Source organism: Ornithorhynchus anatinus, chromosome 7 (assembly GCF_004115215.2).
Source record: "Ornithorhynchus anatinus isolate Pmale09 chromosome 7, mOrnAna1.pri.v4, whole genome shotgun sequence".
Taxonomy (NCBI): domain Eukaryota; kingdom Metazoa; phylum Chordata; class Mammalia; order Monotremata; family Ornithorhynchidae; genus Ornithorhynchus; species Ornithorhynchus anatinus.
Genome location: NC_041734.1, coordinates 4,328,506 through 4,353,134, shown reverse-complemented (window position 1 = coordinate 4,353,134; position 24,629 = coordinate 4,328,506). Strand labels below are relative to the sequence as shown.

Below are 24,629 nucleotides of genomic sequence, written 5' to 3'. Positions count from 1 at the left end.
TTGGTGGGACTTTATAAAATGTGGGGATTCAATTCCTGTCTCCCTTCTACTTAGACTATGTGCCTCATGTGGGACAGGGACTGTGTCTGACCTGATTAACTTGTATTTACCCCAGTGCTTAGAAAACTGCTTCACACATTTTTTTTAATGGCATTTGTGGAGTGTTTACTATGTATCAGGCACTGTACTAAGCATTTGGATAGATATAAGATGATCAGGTTGGACACAGTCCATGTCCCACGTGGGGCTCACTTTCTTTATCCCCATTTTACAGGTGAGGGAATGAAGGCACAGAGTAGTTAAGTGACTTGCCCAAGGTCACACCACAGACGTGGGCAGGGAAAGTGTCTGTTTAGTGTTGTATTGTACTCTCCCTAGTGCTTAGTACAGCAAGCGCTTAACAAATTTGATTGAATGAATGACTAAAAATGGCAGAGCTGGGTTTAGAACCAGGTCCTTCTGACTCCCAGGCCCATACTCTATTCACTAGGCCATGCTGCTTCCCTTCCATACTATAATAATAACAATAATAGAAGTTATGTGCTTTAATTACTATGCCAGTACTAAAAATGATGGAGTTTAAAGATTGTTTTGGATTAAATAGAGTTGCCAAAGTGGAAGTACACGTAATTATCATGTATCAGGCAGGCTCCTATAGGGAAACAGAACTTCACAGTGAGTACTTTTAAAATAAAATTAAAAAGCTAAATTTCCTAGTGACTCTGAAATAAAATAGTAATGATTTTCGATGACCTTAAAGTCTTTAATCTGTTCACGATCAGAAGAGAAGGATGCCTGCTGTGGCATCCAAAGGAAATGATGTAAGTGATTTGGCTGTGACCTCAGTGTGTCATATTAATTACCAATGTGAAACCTGATTTAGGTTTGAGAGATCAAACCTAAACACCCTGGCAAAAGGTGGCAAGGAAGGTAGCTAACAGCCCAAAGTGGGAAACAACAGAGGAGGTTGTTAAGGAGAAAGAACCAAAAAAAATGACTAAGAGGGCCTTTGCGGGTTAAGGTGTGGGGCTCAATTTTCCAGGGTTCTGCCAAGGACTCAAATCTCAATACCAAAGATTCACTCGAGTAGAACAAATCCCATAGGCATTTTCAGGGCATCAACAATGCAGAAGACTAATGTAGTCCTTGGGACAGGAGCCGTGCTTCATCCATTTTGTTGCTGAGATCAATTGAAACTTCTGAGATTCTCCTTGAACGTACTGGGGGGATGCTCTGGGGAGGGAGGGTTGTCTGTTGAACTTTCAGCCTCCTTTTTCATGATCAGAATTAGCAGTAAGAATTTGGAGACAGGTATATTCTGACTTTTTAGAAACTACTTTTTAATCCTATGCCAAACTTAAATGAGAAGGACATCGCCCTCACTAAGATTTCTAATGTTGGATTAGAAGTGAAAAAAGTGACAAAATGTTTTTATGGTTTTGACTTCACAAATGTAATTCACTTGCGTGCTTGTTGTAGAATGGGTGATGAAAGTTATACTGGAGCTTATGTTTTCATTCAGTACTAGGTTTAGTCATTTATTAGTGTGAATTTGTTTCACTGGTCGTTTTATCTATGAAGTACTTTTGACTTTTGTCTTGGGCTCTCAGCAGGTTTTACAAATAGATCTAATGCCCTTAATTGCTCGAGCAAGAGAATATTATTTATTTTCCTAATAGGCATCCTAACCTCCATAATACATTTAAAATGAGCACATTTTAATCTAAAGTGCAAAAACTGTAACATCAATATAAAGACATTTAGCAGTAAGATTTCAGTGTTCAAACTAAGCATCTTTATTCTAGCTTATGAATTAGTACATTTTGGAGACCAATTTCAATGTTATGTTTATTTTCTTTTCTAGCTCCGGAAATTGCTTCTTCTATAGGAAGAACAACGGACTATGCATTTGAGGTAGATGTGATTGAGAAATCCATTTGATTCACTCTTTGTGAGATGACTAATGAAAACCTATCATTAAGAACTTTTTGATTATTGAGTTTTTTGTCATTCATATTACATGTTTCAATACAAGGTTGTAACTGTGTTTCACCATTCTACCTGCTCTTTCATCTTAATATAGATGGCTGTCTCAAATATTCGTTATGGAGCAGGAGTTACAAAGGAAGTTGGAATGGTAAGAACTTGGGGATATTTTCACTGCACAGTTTTTCTCTCAAGTAGGAAATGGCTACAAACAATTTGAGGAGCAGTGTGGTCTAATGGAAGGGACTAGGAGTCAGAAGACCTGGGTTCTAATCCCAGCACTCTGCCACATATCTGCTGTGTGACCCTGGGCAAGGCACTTAACTGCTCTTGCCTCAGTTTCTTCATCTTTAAAATGGGGATTAAATATCTGCTCTCCCTCCCATCTAGACTATGAGGAGTGTGTCTGATCTCTTCTGTGCCTTGTTCTTGCCTATCCCACCATTGACCCCTGACCCACGCCCTACCTCTGGCCTGGAGTGCTTTCCCTCAAATCCGCCAAACACTCACACTTCCGTTTCACACTTCGAAGCCCTACTGAAGGCTCACCTCCTCCAAGAGGATTTCCCAGACTAAGCCCCCCGTTTCCTCAGCTCCCCTTCCCCATCGCCCCAACTCGTTCCCTTTCTCTACCCACCTTCCCGCTCCATAGTACTTGTGTATATATGTACATATCTATAATTCCATTTATTTATATTAATACCTGTTTACTTGTTTTGATGTGTATATATCTATAATTCTATTTATATTGATGCTATTGATGCCTTTTTACTTGTTTTGATGTCTGTCTCCCCACTTCTAGACTGAAACCTGTTGTGGGCAAGGATTGTCTCTATTGCTGAATTGTACTTTCCAAGCGCTTAGTACAGTGCTCTGCGCACAGTAAGCACTCAATAAATACAATTGAATGAATGAATGACCCAGTGCTTGACACCAGTTAGCACTTAACAAATACCACTATTATTGTAAACATAATTGATAAATATGTTCAATATGGTTAAATATTTATCCCTTAAAAACTACATACTAATAATTACATTGTTGTTATCAGGTTAATTTTCAGATGAATATCATACAGTTGATGGTTCCAGAATTTTATGACTAGTTTTATGACTACAATTATTTTTCATTTTAGGACCTTCAGAATATGGGTGCTAGAAATGTCTGTGTAATGACAGATGAGAACCTCTCCCAGCTCCCTCCTGTTGAAACTGTCCTGGATTCCTTAACAAAGAATGGAATAAACTTTAAAGTGTATAATAATGTTAGGGTAGAACCAACTGATGCGAGGTACTCTTGAGGTTTTTTCCATCCACTTTGAATTAATATTTTATATATCCTCGGACACTTATTGATACAGTATGAATGTCACATGAATATGACAAAAGTTCTTCCTCTTTTCTTCTCACAAGTTTCATGGAAGCTATTGAATTTGCCAAAAATGGAGCTTTTGATGCCTACGTTGCTGTCGGTGGTGGCTCTTCAATCGACACCTGTAAAGCATCCAACCTGTATGCATCCAGCCCTGATTCCGATTTCTTAGATTATGTCAATGCACCTATCGGAAAGGGAAAACCTGTCACCGTGCCTCTCAAGCCATTGATTGCAAGTAAAAAAAAGTTTTTTAACCTCTTCCATCCTCTTATATTTAGGAAAAGGTCTAACGATCCAGCACACTTCTAGTTCTCTGCCCATTAACATGGATAATCAGCACTCATTTACTCACACTCTTAAATTTTAGGCACTCACGCAATGAGCACAAGGATCTCTGTAAACAAACCTGATTACACGCACCTTTTTCCATGAGACTCTCCAGTCTCTGTGCTGTATATTTACCTGCCCTATTAACCAATGATCTTAGAAGGTTAAAGTTCTTCAGGGAAGGGTTCTTTTCTTATTTACAACCATTTAAGACCTGTGCCTAACATCGCCTCAAAATCAGGTTATTAAATATTCTTCTGACGACTTGGATGGCCCACGAAATTATTCACAGCTGGTCAATAAAGACAGGGGAAGCAGTATTCTTTTTATTATTTGGATTATGAGGATTTTTCCTTCTAAAGTCTAATGTACAGAATTAAACCACGAAATAACTAAGAGAAGTCATCATTTCCCCTTCCTGGTGTCCTACTTCCAATTGTGTTATTATCCTTTTTTAATACAGCATGTTGCATTGCTATTGGCTATAATTCACTGCCCTGTTTGGGCCATATTGCTGGCCACTCTGGAGTTTAAGGGCACAATTCCCCATTGTTTTCCTAGTGCTGGTGTAACCCCTTTCTTTCATAAGATCTTCACATCGGTTGACCTCATCCTTTGTCTCCTATTGGTGACATGTGGGCAGCACGGTTACATTACAAATTGAGACTTTGGACTACAGCTGCTCCATGGCTACTGCTCTTTCCACAGATATGTAAATTCAAGTTAGAATCGTTTATTTATCTTCGGCCACATGGCACTTTGTCATCTCAGCCTCACCTCGCCCTTCCCCTTTCTTAAAGAATAAGTTATAACCCTTTCGAATAAATTCTTGAATTTTCAAAACCACATTATCATTGTCGGTTAAAAATATGTGTCCTCCTGCTCTGCCCCCCTCATGTTGTGAATGAGCAATTGTGAGGTGATGTGATTTAGTTGATGACAAATGAACTGTTTTGACATGATTTGGGTATCAGCAGGGAGCAGGATAATTGATGTCTGGCGAATGGAACCCTCTGGTGAAATCATCCCACAAGGGGGTGATTAGTAAAGCTTAAAAGCTGATGAGCTCTATAAACCCACTAACCTTAGCAAAGCCATGATCACTGGTGCCCTTGATGCCAAATAAGAATAATGATGCTTTTTAGAGGCTGTAAATGTGAGTTTTCTTAGCTTTTCTTAAATCGTTAATGGAGGAGCTTACTTTGAATACCCGGCTGAAGCTGTTTGAACCCTCAGGATAAAGGATCCACAGCTTTCCATATTGCATCTCCCCTAATAAAGACCTTGTTAAAATAGATGAATGAGTGGGGTCAGAAGGGCTGACCCTCTGCCAGATAACTCTGTTTGTTGTTTTCGGTGGCTGAATTAAGCATTTCCATAAGCCCTATTTAGACACTTTATTATAATTGATATTCTTTTGTTCAAGTCCCTACTACAGCTGGAACAGGAAGCGAAACTACAGGCGTTGCCATTTTTGACTATGAACACTTAAAAGTAAAAACTGGTAAGAACTTTTCTGTCAATAACCAATTGAATGCATCCTCTCTCTCTCTCCTACTGTAAGCAGTCTAAACTCATTTCATAATTTCAGCTCTCAAACTTTGAAGACTCACATACTGATATCTTGCCCAGGAAATTCCATCTTGTTTTAACGATGAATGCTTGTTTCCTACATCCCCATTTTTTAACCCTGTTTTTTCACCCCTGTGTCCTCTGCCAAATGTTCTTTTCTTTGAATCTGGCCCAAAGCGTCATGCCAGCACCATCATCTTTTAAGTCTCTCAAGGAAAAAGGATTACCTTAATCATCCTATTATTTCAATGACTGCTATATGGTGGGTTATTTTAAAATCCTACCTCTGTTTCAATTCAGGAAACAGAAATAATATTTCAGACTTAAAAATTTAAACTGGAAACGAATTGCTCGTTTATTTCACAAAAGTGACCTATCACATCCAAGCAAGGGTCTCTATTTTAATTTTTCTGATTCTGGGTTATTTGGCATTTTTCAAGAGACTGGAACTTGTGCTTCAGTGGGTTTGAATGATTATAAAAGTTCTTTTTTTGCTTCTCAAAAATGGTGTTGATCATTTTATGATTTTCACGGTTTCCATGTTTTAGGCATTGCCTCCAGAGCTATCAAGCCTACCCTGGGCATAATTGATCCTTTGCATACCCTTCATATGCCTGCACGAGTGGTAGCTAACAGCGGGTTTGATGTACTTTGGTAAGTGATCTAAAACACGTTTCAATTCAGGTTAGGGGTGGTTTTTTTGAAATGCTCATTAACAGTTATACTTCAGGCTTTCATCCATGTTTGAAACATTTAAAAAATAATAGTAGCAATGGTAGAGGTATTTATTGAGCGCCTAATCAAGTCAATGTACTGTACTAAACATTTGGGAAACAGCATTAGTATGAGATAGTGCCCTCAAGGAGCTTACATTTTTACTGAGTGTACAAGGGCTACTAGTAATATGCCAGAATTATTAGATTATTATCTTATAATAACCCTGTAATGTAATTTGGCTGTAATGTAAAGTAATGCAATTTGTAAAGGGAAGATTAAAAATCCAGAAGCTAATGGACTTGACTGAAGTTCTCACTGGTTAAAACTGCACTTCCTGTCCAAAAAGTGAATAAGGGTAACCATAGGCGAACACCTGAAAACTCAACTTGGGTGATCATAGGTAGAGTGATGCAGAGCTACATCACATCCTCAACTCCATAAAGACCCAAGGCTGAGCAGCCAAGGTGTCAAAACCTGACAAAACTTTGTTGAGAAGAATACACCGTGGCTGTATGTGGGGCAGACCTGAAAACAGAATAAAACCTTTTTCACGGGTTCTGCTCATGTCTGACCCACTATAAGGCTTGCTGAATTAGCCTGCTAAGGACAGGGGAAGTAGTACTCTTTTTATCATAATGTATCTTGATAGAGCAGGAACGATTAGGTTGAGTCTGGGGAAATAATATTTTTGGTAAGAGAGTGTTTTTATTTTGCTTTTTTTGCACCTCTCCTAACTGGGCCGTGATGCCTGGCAGATTGACAGCTGTTGCCCAGAGGTGCTAGTGATCTTGTGCATCCCTTGTTACCCAACTCCAGCCTGCCTGGAGAGTTGGAACTGCTCTGAAGCAATGAGGTGGGAGCCAGGTTAGGGATGAAAGTGTGGAATGCTCTCCATCACCCAGGCAAACTCAGTGGCAGGACTGAATCCATGACTCCAAAAGCTTTAACTTTGCTTGCAAAGAGCAGTTCCAACATAAGGTTGGTACTTAGCACTGGGCTCACCTCATGCAGCTTTGAACCAAGACTGAGTTTTCTTTTGAAAAAATGTCTTCAAAAAGCACAATGGCCCTTGAAAGTTGAAGCTCATGTCGACCTGCCTCATGCATGCTTCCAACACGGATGTCAGCCCCTGACTTAGATGAATACAACTTTTCTCCATGGTTTTAAATGCTTAAAACCTCTTTCTATATTTCTATATGTCCCGGAAAGAATAAATGAAAGTGGTTGGTCTTCTACACTAAAGGTGGAAATGTTGATTTTTTTACTGATTTTGTCCAGCATATGTTATTCTGCTGCTCTGATAGCATCACTGCTATGACTATTACCTTACAGTTTAACTCCTGGGTAGTAGCAGGGACAGTGGAGGATTCATTTCACTAATTCTTGCAATTTGGGATATTTTGTTTGAATTTAGTCAGACCCAAGATGAATATTATTAACCTTTCATCTTAAACATTTAGTAGGTCAGTATTCCTCCTGAAATATTCGTATATTCATCTATTTTCTATGAAAGTAAGCAGTTTACATTTTACAAGCAATCATTTACGGATAATACTTTAAAGCTTGGAAATTCAGTGGTAAATTTGAAAATCCCATAGATTAAAGATCCTTATTCACTGGAAGGAGTTTGGAAGTACTATTCTGTATGAATTAGTGATACAGACTTGATTTCCTTAAAAACATCACTATGAATCTCTGTGTCCAACCATAATCATTTCTACCCAAGCGTTTATAAACAGAAACAATTCTGTACGTATATTTATTCAGTGATATATTCAGTGAATTATTTGTTTATACTATTTGTAAATATTTTACATCTCTCCCATTAGAATATAAGCTGCTCGTGGGCAAGAATTATCACTTGTTTGTTTTAGACTTTCCAAGTACTTAGTACAGTGTACTGCACTGAATGAGCTTTTAATTATAGCTATTACTACTATTAGGAAGCAATTTGAAATGGATGAGTAAAGAGTAAAGGGCAACTGTCTCATTTCTTGGGTTTTCTACTTTCTCTTTAAAGCCATGCTCTGGAATCCTACACTGCCCTTCCATACCACATGCGAAGTCCCTGTCCTTCAAATCCAATCAACCGGCCAGCTTACCAGGGCAGCAACCCAATCAGTGATGTCTGGGCCATACACGCATTGCGCATCGTAGCCAAATATCTGAAAAGGTATAATATTCCTAATGCACTGATCATCATCGATTTTATCACTGTGGATCAAGGCTTTGATTCAGGCCACAGAATAATGAGTGGGTATAGCGAGCCACAGGATTATAGTACTCCAGAGGTCATTAGGGTGTTTGTCTTGTGGCTTATAGGTTTAAGCTGCTCTTTTTGCTCTTTTCTGTAGGAGGGGCTGATGAAGTGATGGCTTTAGAGGATATCACCAATCCCCCAAAGGTCCACCCCAGAAGCTCCAACTGGAAGCCTGGCATCCTAGAGAAATAACATGGCCTAGTGGAAAGAGCGCGAGCCTGGGAGTCACAGGACCTGTGTTCTAATCCCAGCTCTGCCCTTTCCTGCTGTGAAAGGTTGGGCAAGTCACCTAACTTCTCTGTGTCTCATTTTCCTCATCTGTAAAATGGGAACTCAATACCTGTTCCGCTGCCTACTTAGACTGGGAGCCCAGTGTGGGACAAAGACTGTGTCCTACCTGATTATCAAGTATCTACCCCAGCACTTTATTCAGTGCTTGGTACATAGTAAGCACTTAACAAATACCACAGTGATCATTATTATGATGATGATTATTATTATTATTTTCCCAGAAATTTGCCTGTCCTTCTAGGATGGGAGTAATTCAGTCCTGATGAGTAAGTTATTTTTATTGTTATTATTATGATATTTGTTAAACCTTATTATGTGCCAGACTCTGTACAAAGCACTGAGATGGATACAAGCAAATCGGGTTGGGCATAGTTCCTGTCCCTCATTAGGCTCACAGTCTTAATCCCCATTTTACAGATGGGGTAACTGAGGCACCGAGAAGTGAAATAACTTGCCCAAGGCCAAACAACAGACAAATGGAAGAGCCGGGTTTAGAACCCATGACCTTCTGACTCCCAGGCCCGTCTCTATCCACTATGCCATGCTGCTTCCTGTTAGCCAAAGTTAGCCAAAGTACCAAATGTAATAGGAGCAGGGTCATAGCAGGAGAGGAGCCAGGATGGAGGAAGCAGACTGATGAAAATCTTTAAAACCCATGACGAGCTTTACCCTGAGGAAGTAGACAGTGGGCTTGGGGAGGATTTTGAAGAGGGCAATAATGGTGAAATGCTTGAGGGGAGAAGAAAGCTTCATTCTGAAAAACAAACATTTGTTTTGATACATTTAGGTTGGTCTCCACAAATAACCATTTTTAAGAAATGCTGGATTTTAATTTCTCTGAAGTAGGCCTCCAATAATTCACGTTTTTCTCAAAAAGGAGATAATGAATAGTAATGATTTTTTTTAAATGCACTCCACTTCATAACTAGTCAAAGAGAATTAAGAATGATTCTGACTATGTTCTTGGGCTGGGTGGTATTCTGTCATCAGACATGCACTTGTAACGTCCAAGAACTTCATAAGGAGACCGAATCTCAGTATTATGCTTTTTGAGTTATAAAGGATATTCTTTTAAAAGTAGCTTATAGCATAAGTCATATTTGTACCCTTTGTACCCCATCCTCAGTCCCACAGCTGTAGCTATCCATAATTTATTTTAATGTTTGTCTCTCTGTCTAGACTGTAAGCTGCTTGTAGGCAGGGAACATGTCTACCGAATCTTGTCTGCTGTGTGACCTTGGGCAAGTCCCCTAGCCTCTCTGTGCCTCAGTTACCTCATCTATAAAATGGGAATTGAGACTATGAGCCCCATGTGGGACATGGACTGTGTCCAACCTGATTAACTTGTACCCCAGTCCTTAGTACAGTGCCTGGCACATAATAAGTGCTTAATAAATATTTTAAAAAACCCTCTGTTGGAGGTCAGCGAGAAGGCAGATGCAGTAGTTAAGATGGGATGGGATAAGTGCTTAAATCAGCATAATGGCAGTTTGGCTGGAGAGGAAAGAGTGGATTTTAGCAATGTTATAAAGACAGAACCGACAGGATTGGGTGTCAAATTGAATATGTGGATGGAATGAAAGGGATACGTTGAGGACATCAGCAACGTTATGGGTCTGTGAGTTAAGGAGAATAATGGAATCGTCTACAGCGATGGGGAAAGGGTGGGCAGATAAGAAGTTAAGTTTTGGATGTGTTTAGTTTGAGGTGTCCGTGGGACAGTCAGGTAGAGATGTCCTGAAGGCAGGAGGAAATGTGAGATTGCAGAGAAAGAGAGAGGTCAGATTGACTGATTGATTAATCATTAGAAGAAATAGCCTCTGCAAGATTTCCAGATGCAGATAAGGGTCAGTGCTTTTTACCTATTAGGCTTTTATATCATATGGCCAGCCTGACAAAATATTTGTTGTTCTTTTATCATGACTGTTCGCTGGAGTGTAGACCACTCTTTGATTTAGAAGACACATGATTGTCCAATGTTCCTTCCTGTTTAATTTTATTTTTCTGGTCTTTCCTCAAAGCCATTTTCTTTTTGCTGGGAATACTAATGATCATGTGCTAAATATCATTTCTAGAGCCGTCAGAAGTCCTGATGATTTCAAAGCAAGATCTAACATGCACTTGGCCAGTGCTTTTGCTGGTATCGGCTTTGGAAATGCTGGTGTCCATCTTTGGTAAGCTAAAGTTTTATTCCTTCATTCCATTTGTTTTAAATGGTCAAGAATAGTTATATCCCACATAGTATCCTGACAAAACTTAGATGTCATCAGATCATAAGAACTGAGCCCCTTGAGGGCCAGGGAGTGGGTCTAATTCCCTCCTTTGGCCTCTTTCTCAGTGCTTAGCACAGTGCTCTGCCTATAAGTACTTAATAAATATTATCACTACTGTATTGTAGCCTACCTAATGTTTTCTGAAGTCAGAGTGTATTTATTTTAAAATCTAAAACATAAGAGAAAATAGAGAAGCATCATGGCCTATTGGAAAGAGCAAGGGATTAGAAGTTTAGGTTCTAGTTACAGTTCTGCCATTTGCCTGCTGCATGATAGGAGTAAGTTACTTAGTTTCTCTGTATCTCAGTTTCCTCATGTATAAGATGAGATGGAGATATCTGTTCTCTCTACTTCTTAGAATCCCAGGTGGGACAGGAACTCCATCCAATCTAATTGTCTTGTACCTACCCCAGTGCATTTTTTTTAAATGGTATTTGGTAAGCGCTTACTATATGTCAGATACACTTTACTAAGAGCTGGGGTAGATACACACTAATCAAGTTGGACACAGTCCATGTCACAAGTAGGGCTCACAGTCTTAATCCACATTTTACACTTGAGGTTACTGAGGCACAGAGAAGTGAAGTGACTTGTCTAAGGTCACACAGCAGATGTGAGGTGGAGCCAGGGTTAGAATCCAGGTCCTCTGACTCTCAGGTCTGTGTTGAGGTGGAGCTAGGGTTAGAATCCAGGTCCTCTGACTCTCAGGCCTGTGCTCTTTCCACTAATAATAATAATTATAGTACTTGTTAAGCACTTACTATGTAGTTATGAGCTAATTTCATTTATTCATTTCATTCAATAGTATTTATTGAGCGCTAACTATGTGCAGAGCATTGTACTAAGCGCTTGGAATGAACAAGTTGGCAACAGATAGAGACAGTCCCTGCCGTTTGACTGGTTTATAGTCTAATCGGGGGAGACAGGCAGACAAGAACAATGGCAATAAATAGAGTCGAGGGGAAGAACATCTTGTAAAAACAATGGCAACTAAATGGCTAATTAGGTTGGACACAGTCCCTGTCCCAGATGGGGCTCAAACTCTTAATCCCCATTTTACAGATGAGAAAACTGAGGCCCAGGAAGTTAAGTGACTTGCCGAAGTCACACAGCAGACATGTGGTGGAGCTGGGACTAGAACCCAAGTCCTTCTGACTCCCAAGCCCGGGCTCTATCCATTAAGCCACACTAGGCCACGCTGCTTCTCAGGCCACTCTGTTTCTAGGTGCCATGCTGCTTCTAGATGCCATGCACTAGTGTGTGGCACCTAGTAAGTGTTTAATAAATACCATTATTAATATTGTCATCATTTTTCTCCTTGCACCACCCTCAAACTGAGGAAATTTGCCCTGAAAATTGCCCTGGACTAATGATTCTGCGCAGTTTCATTGGGAGCCCAATTTTCCAGTCAGGCTCTCCCTTCCGATGAGCCTGCAAGAAACTCTTTCCCACCCACTAACTGCCCAGCTTCTTCACAGAGAGATCATTGCCAAAAGCAAACAAATGAATGAGTGATCTGGTCCCAAATGTTAATAACCTTAAACTCAATTATCCCAGATCTAAAGTAAACAACCATATTCCAGTTTATGATATCTCTGCCCGATGCAAACTCATGAAGTGGTTTTTACATATCATTCAAAATGTGGGCAAATCAAATTCAATGGGAATTACTGAGCCAGAGCCTCCTCTACTCTCTTACAAGACAAGCAGCGTGGCCTAATGGAAAGAAGCCAGGCCTGGAAGTCAGAAGAAGTGGCTCTGCCACTTACTTGTGGTGTGACCTTGGGCAAGTCACTTCACTTCTCTGTGCCTCAGTTCCCTGTTCTGCAAAATGGGGTTTTAATACCTGTACTGCCTCCTACTTAGACTGTGAGCCCCATGTGGGACCTGATTATCTTGTATCGGTGTACCCCAGCACTTAGAACAGTGCTTGACACATAGTAAGCACCTAACAAATAGCACACACACACAAAAAAGACAGTCACCTTTGAAAGCTGTATTAATGCTTCCAGGCCTCTGGAGTGTTATTTAGTAACCTAGAGCAGCTTGAGAACTGTTCCTGTGGCTTGAGGCCATTAATGCAGTTCCTCACGATGCTTTGCTAACATTAAGGGCCTAGCAATCTGACAGAATCTGGCTTATTAAGAACATGAAGAAAGATAATAAAACTTTAGAATGGCATCTTGTTTCTTAATATAGTACCTTTATGGGGCCTCATCTGAAATGTGATTGCATCTGGGGAAATGGAATTCAGGTGTCCAACGGCTCACAGAATCACCATAGGCCTTTTCAAATGTACGAGATCCAATTAACATAATATTTGCCTTCTGGCAAATTGCATATTTCCATATATCTATTCTGTGAGGTTTCATGGTCCTGCAAATTCACTCCAGTAAGCAAATGTTGACTTTTTAAATGAAAACCCTGTTCCAGGAGTGGAAAGAGAAGATGACAGCTAAGTCTAATTGAGCCTACGGGGGAATTTAGGAAGGAAAATTACTTAAACTGGAGTTTGGCCAGGTCTTCGGGGTGAGTTAGCATGTCTACTTATGCTAGAAATATCCTGGGATCTTTAATAATCATACAGAATTATTTATTATTCTTCCCCATGGAAATGTAACATTTGGTGAAATACCAATTATGACTGTAATGGATCAGCATTGCTAATGTGCTCCTTTTGCTCATTGAACTTCCACTGAAGGCAATGCCCGGTGGGAGTGTGCTGCCATCCCAGCATCACACCAAACACATGAAAGGTCCCATATGTTGAATTAAAGAAAGTTTCACAGCTGTGACTGCTTTCCTTTGGAGTAATCAGGGTACATTTAAGCCAAAATATTTGTGGTGGACTCTTAGTCTAGTGAATTGAAATATGTTGGAGGACAATAAGCCAACCAAATCTCTAGCTCAGCAGTTTATTATTATTAATAATAATAATGGTATTTGTTAAGTGCTTACTATGTACCAAGCACTGTACTAAGTGCTGGTGTGGGTACAAGCAACTCAGGTTGGACACAGTCTCTGCCCCACGTTGGGCTCACAGTCTCGATCCCCATTTTCCAGATGAGGTAACTGAGGCACAGAGAAGTGAAGTGACTTGCCAGAGGTCACCCAGCAAACATGTGGTGGAGCCGGGGTTAGAACCCATGACCTTCTGACTCCCAGGCCCGTGCTCTATCCACTGTGCCAGCCACTGGCCAATGAAAAATCATCTCACTGAATTAGATTTGCTTCTTACTAGCCTAGTTATCTGTACCTCTGTAGAGTGAATCCGACCCCTCCCGTAGGAGTCTTTGAACCTACACTGTGAAATGTCGTGTAAAATTCCTCTACTCTGACATTAGAAATGGGATTTCTTTCTTTTTCAGCCATGGAATGTCTTATCCTATTTCAGGCTTGGTGAAAACTTACAAAGCAAAGGATTACAATGTGGATCACTCTTTAGTGGTAAAAATCTCAAATTTTGCATTCCATGAAATTAGCCATAATGTCTTGCTGGTATTTTTTGTTATATTCTGATGCTATCGTAAATAACTCAAAGTTTAGAATATGTTGCTGCTAAGAAATGGATTCTACGGTCAGTCAATATACCCTGTTTTGTTTTTTTCCTCCAGCCACATGGACTTTCTGTAGTACTCACTTCCCCAGCAGTATTTACTTTCACGGCACAAATGTACCCTGAACGACACTTACAGGCTGCAGAGATACTGGGTATGAATCTCATTTCCTAAATCTGTTGCGTTTTTGCATGTTGCTTTCTGAACCCAAAGTGAGAAAACATAAAGCAGTCACTTTGAGATAGGAGGTGAATACCCAAAATCGGAAACTTACTTTAGCTTATATCAATAAGTGAATTAAGAGCTTTTCGATGGGCAGGAGAGAAATTTGGGTTTATTCAGCATTGGGCAATAGATTCCCAGTTATGTGTAACTTTTGGTCCCCCCAGTGATGCATTTTAAGGGCTTGGAATGGATAAGCATGAGAGAGGAACATAAAGTAACTCTGTCCATCAACACAATATTAAGAAAGAAATAGAGATATGGATCCTATTCTCCTAGTGGCTGCAGTTATCTTGATCTTAAGAAAGTGAACACCACCCTTACGATAAGTTGAGCTGTGGTAAGGTAGGCACGTTGGCAGGTTTTAACTCATTCACTGCATCAGCAGACACAGAGCATGGGCAGTTCTGCACTAGTTTAATAACTTTAGGCACTGGGAGAACACGCCTTCCTGTATGTTCTCCCCCCACCCCAGAGCAAAATCTGAGTCCCAAGCAGTCACTGACTTTTCAGAAGTTTCGATTTCCACTTTTCATAGGAGTTGCAGTGAATTTAAGAGCTTATCCTTAGAAGAAACAGCTCAGGATAAAGTAAAAACAGCATCTTTGTAGTTTAATAGTGAATCCTCTAACATCAGATGCCCAGAAGCTTTCCATCCTGAATTAGCAGTGTTGAGCTTCCTAAAATCAACTTGGATGCAGCTCACTTGCCTGCTTTTCCTCACCCCTGGGTTTGCAGTCCTTAGATCCTAGGGGACACAGGTAGTGAGTATCAAATATGTGCAGTGGCATGGCTCGGCCCACGCTGCATCATTCTCATTTTGCGGACTCTGGGGACAGGCAGGGTCTCCCTACAATAAAATGCCTTTTTTCATCATAAGTTCCCCCTGCCCCCTTCACATTTGACAGACAGTTACCCTTTCCATCTTCAAAGGTCTTCTAAAATCATCTCTTTCAGGAAACCGTCCATAATTAATCTCTTCTACCAACCCTATTTCCCTACCTTTAGCCACTTGAACACTTTCAGATCGCCTATGCAACTTGAGTCTTTATCCACTAGGTATTCACCCCACTCTTCCCACCCAGAGCACGTATAGACATACCTTCAAACTTAGTTGCTTCCCCCTACCTGGAATTTATTTTTGTACCTGTCTCCTATGCTAGATTTTAAGCTCCTTGAAGACAGGGACTGTGTCTGTTAACTCTATTGTACTCTCTCAAGTGCTTAGTGCAGAGCTTTGCACTCAAAAAGTGTCCAATAAATGATTGCTTGATTGAGTGTATTTTTTTACATTTTCAGCAGAAAGTCCATTGTTCTATCTGCCCATTTTCCGGGCTGTTGTGTACAGAATTTTAAAAGAAGAAAATTTGATTATTCATTTAAATTTATATTTAGAGGAAATGTGTTAGAGAATTTTGAAGTTAGCATTTAAGAGTGCCAATAAAAGTACAGAGGAATGATTGATCGACAAGGTCCAGTTCATCCTTTATCTCCTGAACTCAGCAGAGACATAATAATGTTGGTATTTGTTAAGCGCTTACTATGTTCAGAGCACTGTTCTAAGCGCTGGGGAAGATACAAGGTAATCAGGTTTTCCCACGTGAGGCTCACAGTTAATCCCCATTTTACAGACAAGGTAGCTGAGGCAAAGAGAAGTTGAGTGACTTGCCCACAGTCACATAGCTGACAAGTGGCAGAGCCAGGAGTCGAACCCATGACCTCTGACTCCGAAGCCCAGGCTCTTTCCACTGAGCCACACTGCTTCCCATGTGTAGACATGTGTAACTAAAATGAAGAACTTCTTGAAGAACTTCTTGAACTTCTTGAAGAACTTCTTGAAAATGTATTTACGGCATTCCCCAATTCATCCAGGAAAACACCTGGGTGGGGGTTTTGAAGGTAACCTTAGCCTTCTAGTTTTCGACTTTATTGTCGCCTCCATTTTTTTAGTTTGTGTTTGTAATCTGAGACCTTTTATGTTTCCCTGGAACACTAATATTCCAGCCACCAAACTTCATAGAGATTTCACATCTTATTCCTGGCAGTAATCCCAGGAACAGAAACACCATATAGCAAAGCAGACTCATCTTATTTCAGCATCCAGCCTGACCTTAGAGAGCTGCCACAACCCCACTCCCCCACCGCAAGCTGCTGCTTGGCTAACTAGCCACCTGACTTTTCTTGACAAACAGGCTTTTCTGTGGTTCTTTTATTTTTCAGTTTCCCACAGTGACTGTATCTCCACTGGAAAATCAAATGGCAGACTATAGGTTTTAAAAAGCCTTAACGTAATGATTGTGTCAGATACTGACAAGGAAATTGGCTCCTCTAACTTTGTGTCAAAATTCAGCCCTGTTGGGTTGAAAAATGACAGTTTGGGGTTGTGCAGATTGTGATGATTTGGGTTTTGACTGGCATGTTTGTGTGAGTCCAGTTGGCAGCCGCCTTGGGGTTACCAGTGACCCTTTGTTCCCCATCCTCCTTTGTTAGACTATCTGGACCCTAGAGGGGTGCCCTGAAGCAATAAATCAGAGGCATGGATAAGCCTGAAATTCAGTAACCCGCATATTTTCTGAAACTTATAAAAGCTTTCTTTTGGTTCATTAGAAAAACCATATGCTTGGGCCTTGATTCCTCCTTTTCTTGAAGCTATCTACCTTCAAAGTATGCAGTAGTACTTACGCAGCCTAATCGTGGTCTTTGAGAATGTGAAGAGTTGTACCGAGGAGGGAGATGATCTTTTCACCTCTGAGAGAAGAGCAAGAAAAAATGGAAGGGACTATAAGAAGGAAGGCAGAATTTCCAGACAAAGAAGACTATAGACCTTGGAGTAGGTTACCAAGGCTGAGTGAGGAATGCCCTACTTCCTTTGAAAATGTGAGGGAATTTTGCCTTTTTGGAATTGTGTAGACGTAATTCTGCTTGAGGATGAGGGAAAGACCTCTCGAGGTTCCTTCCAGTCTGGTGATTCTCAGTGATAGTTGCTACCTTCTAAAACTAACTTAAATTCCCTTCCACCATTCTGGGTTTGAGGGCAACCCTAACCTCTTCCACCCTATCATTTTCATGAGCCACAACACAAATTATAATTTCTGAGCCCTCCCAGTACTATTTATTTGTTTAACCCCCATGTTTCCTCTCTTGGATTTTACATTCTAAAATAAAAGACTGCATAGCCCCTATGTAAATCTAGCAAGTTTGTTTTTCCCAAATGTTGGGAATCAATCAATCATTGATTAGGCACTTGTTATGTGCAGGGCAGTCTTATGGGGACTAGGGGAGCTAGAGTGAGTTATAAGGACATAGTTCCTACCCTCAGGGAGTTTACACTTTAAAGGGGGAAAGAGGAGCAGGAGACAAAACAAAGAGGAAAAACTAGCATAGAAGGAACATTTTTTCATGAATTTTGCTTTCTTTTTATTTTCATTCTTTCTGCTTGCAAAATGCTTAGCCCCCAAGCCTCGGATTGCGTGAAATACTGCAGAGGAGGGTTTTGGTGGGGGTTTTCAATTGTTTTTTTGAGAAAAAATACTCCTCTAGGTGTCAGCACATTGCAAGCCTTGAAGCACTGATACTGGAGAGGTTTTTCCCCGAAAAATATTCTGGCTCCTCTATCTTTGCTGTCTTTCTCCCATCATGCCAGGGGCCAGCACAGAGAAGCAAGTTCAAAAAAACCCGAGGTCGTTCTCTGGATGTGTGGCGGGAAAAGAAGCCAGCTCCACCAGCTAATGTATCTGTTTGGCCAAAGGCATTACATAGTCCTCAGTGTTGCCAGCCCAGTATGTGTTATGGCGAATTTCCTAGTTATCTCGCTATGGCCTGGGGACACAGTAATGCCCCTTTTCCTTAGTCCTGGGAAGATGACAGTTATATGCACATTACATATTCAACCGGTATTATGATTAAATTAAATTCCGAGTGGGCTTCCTCCACTCCTATCCCACAGTCAGGGCTTTATGTCTTATTTTAGGAGCCGACATCCGCACTGCCAGAATCAAAGATGCCGGGCTTATTTTGGCAGACACGCTCCGGAAATTCTTATTTGATCTGAATGTTGATGATGGCTTAGCTGCCATTGGCTATTCCAAAGCTGATATCCCTGCGTTAGTCAAAGGAACCCTGCCTCAGGTAAGAGAGACAGCAATGGCTTTTCTTTTGCCCAGGAAAGAAGTAGAAGCTTGACCATTGGCTTGCTTCTGGAGTAGACAGGATTCATTTGGGTCTGTGAGTGAAACTCAAAATGGAGGTCCTCTAGAGCTCCCTATCTGCTTGACCAGTGGGGAAGGGCAGACATTTTCCACTGGGGAGATTCATTCATTTATTCAATAGTATTTATTGAGCACTTACTATGTGCAGAGCACTGTACTAAATGCTTGGAATGAACAATTGGGCAACAATGTTGAGGGTGCTTCTGCCTTCAGTTCTTTCCATACAGGCATGACCAAGCCAGGGTGGGAGTGACTGTACACTATCTTAATGATGCAAACTGAGGCCCTGCTAGAAGAATCAGGGAAAAACTCCCAAATTTGTTTGTGATGGTGACAAATCTCCACAGTTAGGTCCTCTTCTTCCTCCTCCCTCTTTAGTATACATGCCTTTTGTATTTGAAGAAACATTATTGACAGTGAAGCACATTTATGAGAGAATGTGTGGCAAAGGGACAATCTGGTATCCACAGTCCCGGCCCATCTAGTATTTTCCAGTTAGAAGTATTCTGGAAATAGAGTCCACTTCACAGTAGGAAGGTATTTGAAAAGCTCCATGTTCTTGGTTTTACTTGTGGAGAGTTGCAGCACTTCTTTCATTTCACAATGCCCAACACCTACAACACCCTCCAAATCTGACTGATTCTTCCTTCAGCCCAGAGAAGATGCAGTTAAATCATCGACACTGTTTCCGTGGCAAATCAAAAACTTCCAGTTCTCTACATAAATACATAACAGCTCTTCCATTCCATACATCTTCACTACATCTTTAGGTAGAATGCTGCTGAGGAATTAGGGAACGTTCTCCCATCAAGGCATCTATTGGGAGAAAAGGCCATGCAATATCAGAAGAAACAATCATGCACATATTCTAATGCATGTTTTCCCTGATGTGGGAATACAGCCCCCACACTGTAGGAGAACTGAGAGAAATGGCATTTAAATTAAATCTACCCATTTAAAAAAATTTTTTTTTAGTTTGGGGTCGTGACTCACTTGTACCTCATGGCCATTGTATTTAAAACTGACACGTGCTTGCATTAAAAGAGGCCCAACTTTGACCCTAGTCAATACTCTCACCTCTCATCAGAGGACTGGTTTCTGGTTGGCGGACACCCAAAACCAGGACGATGCCAACGATAGTGCTCAGGCAGCGTTGGAAGGATGAAGGAGGAAACTGAGCCTTTCCCTAGATATCTGAAACATCTCAGCCCTAGAAATCAACAATATGCAAACTTGCACAGTCTAATTAGGGCCATGTTTCCTGGTTAATCAGTAAGACCAGTGAATCTCTGTCCTGGTTAGGATATAGGCTCTTTTGCCACACACACACAAAAAATCCATGATTGACAGTTAGGCTTCATAACCTTTCAGATTCAGGTGTTAGCACTGTTTCTTGTATCCAGAAGAACAAATGTATAAGTTGTTACTGTATAAACTTTAGAGCTCTTTCTCCCAGAAAAATATTTCAAAAAGGATTAATTGAACTTAACCTCAAATTCTGGAACTAAGTGAGCATCATTTTGAATGTCCACATCAGCATGCCTTTGCCTGTGAAATTCATTTTTAAAAGTGGAGCTTGTGGAAATAAAGATCAAGTAAAAATAATTTGCTAGTTATTTTCAACTTATCAATCATAATGGATTAACTGAATCTTTGACATGTTTTGCTTCAGTACTGCACCAGTCATTACTAGGTGGAAGAATGAAGGCAAATTTAACAAATTTTAATCCAAAAAATCCATTCAGCTCAGATTTGGGGTTAATGCAATTTTTCTTTTTTAATAGTGTACCATAAACACAAATTAATCTTCAAGTCCCTTTTAAAATTCTCCCCCGCCCTTTTTTTTTTACAGTGGCAGAGCCTAAAATAAAAATTTATATGACTGCTAAGGCATCTTTAGAGTTTTATGAATGTGGTAGAGTAATTAGATTTTAATCTTCACTTAATACTGTATGTAAGGTTTAATGTAATAGGAATGATTTACTGTTTCCTGCCCAGGATATTGCCAGTGAGAATATTTCTTCCAGTCCAGACTTCGATAAAGGTTCTTTTATGTCCAGCAGTGAGGGATCAGTTTTCTTTGGATGGGAACACCTAGCTCAGTATCCTTGGCAAAACACTGTGGTACAGATGAGTTGCAACAAATAACATTGCAGTGTGCCGAGAGCACAACTGCCCTGAGACCCAGATTTAGGCAAAAGGAACAAGCACAGATTCATCTTCAGATCAGGATTCCTGAGACCACTGGGAACAGGCACTTCACTTTCAGATCCACACATTCCATTGTTAGGGATGGCTGTCTTTCCTGCCGGAGCCCTTCCACCCTTGGGAGCAGTGTTGGTGGGGAGAGGCTTTTTTCCCACAAGGACAAAGAGCCGTCAGACTTTACTGCAGTAACCCGTTTTAACTAGTTTTCTGGCCTGTGGACACATCATTCTGCAAAAAAGGTGGGTTTATTAGGCCAGAGTCAGGCACCTGAACCTTAGCTTTCTAACTGAAATACTTTAGCTTTCTAACGTATTTTTTTGTCTGAATCTTTGGGGGCCATAAATGGGAGAAAAGGACCACAACTGCATCTTCAGTAGCACATTGAATTAATCAATCCGTGGCATTTACTGAGCACTTATTTAATACAGTGCTTGGAAGAGTTCAGTTCAACAGAGTTGGTAGACATGTTCCCTGACCAAAAAGGACTTACAGTCTAGAGGGTGAGATAGACATTAAAATTAAAGATGTGTACATAAATACTGTGGGGCTGAGGTTCAGATAATAATGTTGGTATTTATTAAGCGCTTACTATGTGCCAAGCACTGTTCTAAGCACTGGGGTAGACACAGGGGAATCAGGATGTCCCACGTGGGGCTCACAGTCTTAATCCCCATTTTACAGATGAGGTAACTGAGGCACAGAGAAGTTAAGTGACTTGCCCACAGTCACACAGCTGACAAGTGGCAGAGCCTGGATTCGAACTCATGACCTCTGACTCCAAAGCCCGTGCTCTTTCCACTGAGCTACGCTGCTTCTCTATAAATAACAAGTACTTAAAGGGTAGAGATCGAAGTGCATAAGTGACTCAGATCAATATTCTACAAACCTTGGTCACAGGGAAAAGTTCCCGGTACTCCCCTCCTAGGCACCTGAACAGAAGATATCAGACAGATGCCCCCTCACCCTCCCAGAAAGAGGCTTGAGGTGAGATCCTTGCTGATATTCCCAGACTGTAAGCTCATTGTGGGAATGTTACATTGCTGTATTGTTTGCTCCCAAGTGCTTAGTACAGTGTACACAGTACATACTCAGTAAATACGATTGACTGACCTGGAATTCATTCACTCATTCAATTATATTTATTGAACGCTTACTGTATGCAAAGCACTGTCCTAAAGGCTTGGGAGAGTACAGTTCAACAACGAACAGACACATTCCTTGCCCACAATGAGCTCATGTCTAGAGGGGAAGACAGACGTTAATATATATATGTAAATAAATATATATACATATGTGCTGTGATATGGATTATGTCCAAGGGCTCATTAAGTAGCGTGGCCTACTAGATAGAGCATTGGTCTGGGCATCAGAAGGACCTGGGTTCTAATCCTGGCTTGGCCCCTTGTCTGCTGTGTGACCTTAGTTACCTCAGCTGTAAAAAAGAGGGATGAAGACTGTGAGCACAGTGTGGGACAGGGACTGTGTCCAACCTGATTAATATGTATCTATCCCAGCCCTTAGAACAGTGCTTGGTACAAATAAGTGCTTAACAAGTAGCATAGTATAAACAATAAAACAGAGTTGGTAGGTGTGTGCCCTGCCCACAAGGAGTTTACAGCCCACAGAGATATTTTGGTACCTGGGTTGTTTCTCAAACAGGACGTTCACTTGATCAAACTAAAGCAGAAGCAGTTGGGCACTTGGCACTGTGTCCTTTTTTGGGGAGATCCTTGGGGCAGCTGCCCTAATTAGTGATGGTACTTGTTAAACACTTACTATGTGCCAAGCACTGTTCTAAGCAATGGGTTAGATACAAGATTATCAGGCTGACCCACGATGGGTTCGCAGTCTTAATCCCCATTTTCCAGATGAGGTCACTGAGGCAAAGAGAAGTGAAGTGTCTTGCCCAAAGTCACACAGCTGACAAGTGGCAGAATGGGATTAGAACTCAGGACCTTTGAATCCCAAGCCCGGGCTCTTTCCACTAAGCCCCGCTGCTTCTCTAGTCACCGCATCCAGTTGTTACCCCAAAAGCGAACCTCATTCAGGATGTTTCTTTAGTGATGCTGAACAACAGGCCCCCAAGAACCCTGGTAACCATTTGTAATTTACTATTTTAGGAAAGAGTAACTAAGCTTGCGCCCCGTCCCCAGTCGGAAGAAGAACTTTCCGCCCTCTTTGAAGCATCAATGAAACTCTATTAATTTGAACAGAAAGAACTGGAAGACCACTTCACCAGCGCCTTGTACTTTTATCACCTGCGTGCTGTTTGCCGGTGGCTCCATCACCTGCGGCTTAATCTCCATTTATAGCGCTTTGCAAAGATTTATCCCTACAAAGGAGTCCCTTTAATGGGGTGAACTGAAACTCTACACCAGAGCAGGCAAGCCTGAGGTTTCATTTCACTTCTGCCCATGTAATAGGGAAGAGCACTTTAGAAATTTGGTATTAGCAAATTTTCCTTGGCTGAAATCGCTTTTGAAGCATCCTGCACAGTTTCTTCTTGGCTCCATGAAGTTGAAGTCATAAGAAGGCAGAAGAGTAAAGGGGGAAGGTGGCAGGAGCATCCCGGCCTCACGGCTAGATTTGAGTAATCTATTAATCCCCATCATCCATTACCAGACCTGCCCTCCCTTGCCAGTGCCATAGAAATGGAGCCATGAGAATCGGGAGCCTGATAAAGTTTAACACAAGCACTGTTGTATATTCAGTTTTGATTAAAATTTCCAAATGCCTAAGGCAGAATACATAATGAGCACGTAACTGTCATCTCTCTAACTCGAAGCCATACTTTGCTTCCAGATTACAGGCCTCGTGATAATTGCATAGCTGGTTTGCTCACTAAAGGATCGGACCCACTCTTTCTCAGATGATGTTTAAGAACACTCGAGACTCATTTCATTTAATTTTCCCATCCTACTCACATGCCCAGAAACCGACTAGAGCAATCAGCAGTAACAGTGAGGGGAGGAGACCCAACCCAGGATTCCAAGATGCTCCACTCCCACTAGCTAGAACACTTCTTCTTCCCTAGCACTCGGGAAAATAACAGGTTGTGGAACCGCCTGATGTCAACTACAGGCTGACTCCCCAATCTGGGAAGGTTTCGGGATGACAACTGTAATGCTCCCCAAAGAGCCTCTTAGAACAGTTGCACCAGTAAGTGTGACAAAAGGCTGACAGGCCTGAAATCTTGAAAGGAGAAGGGGATGGGGAAGCCTATAGTTTAAGTGGAGAAGAGAGACGGTCCAATGTGTTTAAGTAGCTCTTGTCACTACATTTTAAAACCTGTTACAAGTAATACCAAGAGTTTCATTCATAAAGGGAATATTAAAAAGTGGTTTAAGATGAGATAACAAAGACCATTTCCTTTTGTAATTTTTAAATGACTTATTTGACAGAAGCTGGAGAGCTGACAATCTGACTCACAAGTTAACATTGTTTGGCAGTGATATTAATGATAGCTTTGGGGAAGAGGGAGGAAGAACATTTAAAGGTTAAAGATGAGGAAACACATTTGGGTTTCTGCAATTCCCAATCATAATTTACCTTCTTCAGTCCCTGACGTCTGGCGGCATGTAAATGCTGGCTGAATTTATCCATTACTAAAAAAGAGACTGAGGTATATTTTAGG

At 41.0% G+C, this 24,629-nt stretch overlaps 1 protein-coding gene across 4 annotated transcripts in view; it reads left to right on the top strand.

Annotated features, from left to right (window-relative positions):
* ADHFE1 (alcohol dehydrogenase iron containing 1) overlaps positions 1-24,355 on the top strand; it is a 29,906-nt gene extending 5,551 nt beyond the window's left edge. For 2 of the 4 annotated variants that reach the window (XM_029069125.1, XM_029069126.2), the window contains exons 3-14: positions 1,865-1,914; positions 2,084-2,137; positions 3,122-3,276; positions 3,399-3,595; positions 5,114-5,191; positions 5,808-5,913; positions 7,997-8,149; positions 10,603-10,701; positions 14,169-14,247; positions 14,415-14,511; positions 18,550-18,707; positions 23,116-24,355. In XM_029069125.1, the coding sequence (XP_028924958.1) occupies positions 1,865-1,914; positions 2,084-2,137; positions 3,122-3,276; positions 3,399-3,595; positions 5,114-5,191; positions 5,808-5,913; positions 7,997-8,149; positions 10,603-10,701; positions 14,169-14,247; positions 14,415-14,511; positions 18,550-18,707; positions 23,116-23,199 (1,310 nt within the window). In that variant the 3' untranslated portion in view covers positions 23,200-24,355. Of the gene's footprint in view, positions 1-1,864; positions 1,915-2,083; positions 2,138-2,828; positions 2,869-3,121; positions 3,277-3,398; positions 3,596-5,113; positions 5,192-5,807; positions 5,914-7,996; positions 8,150-10,602; positions 10,702-14,168; positions 14,248-14,414; positions 14,512-18,549; positions 18,708-23,115 lie in introns of those variants that run through there. The other 2 variants (XM_039912647.1, XM_029069127.1) reach the window with 2 other exon arrangements.
* The last annotated feature ends 274 nt before the right edge of the window (positions 24,356-24,629 follow it).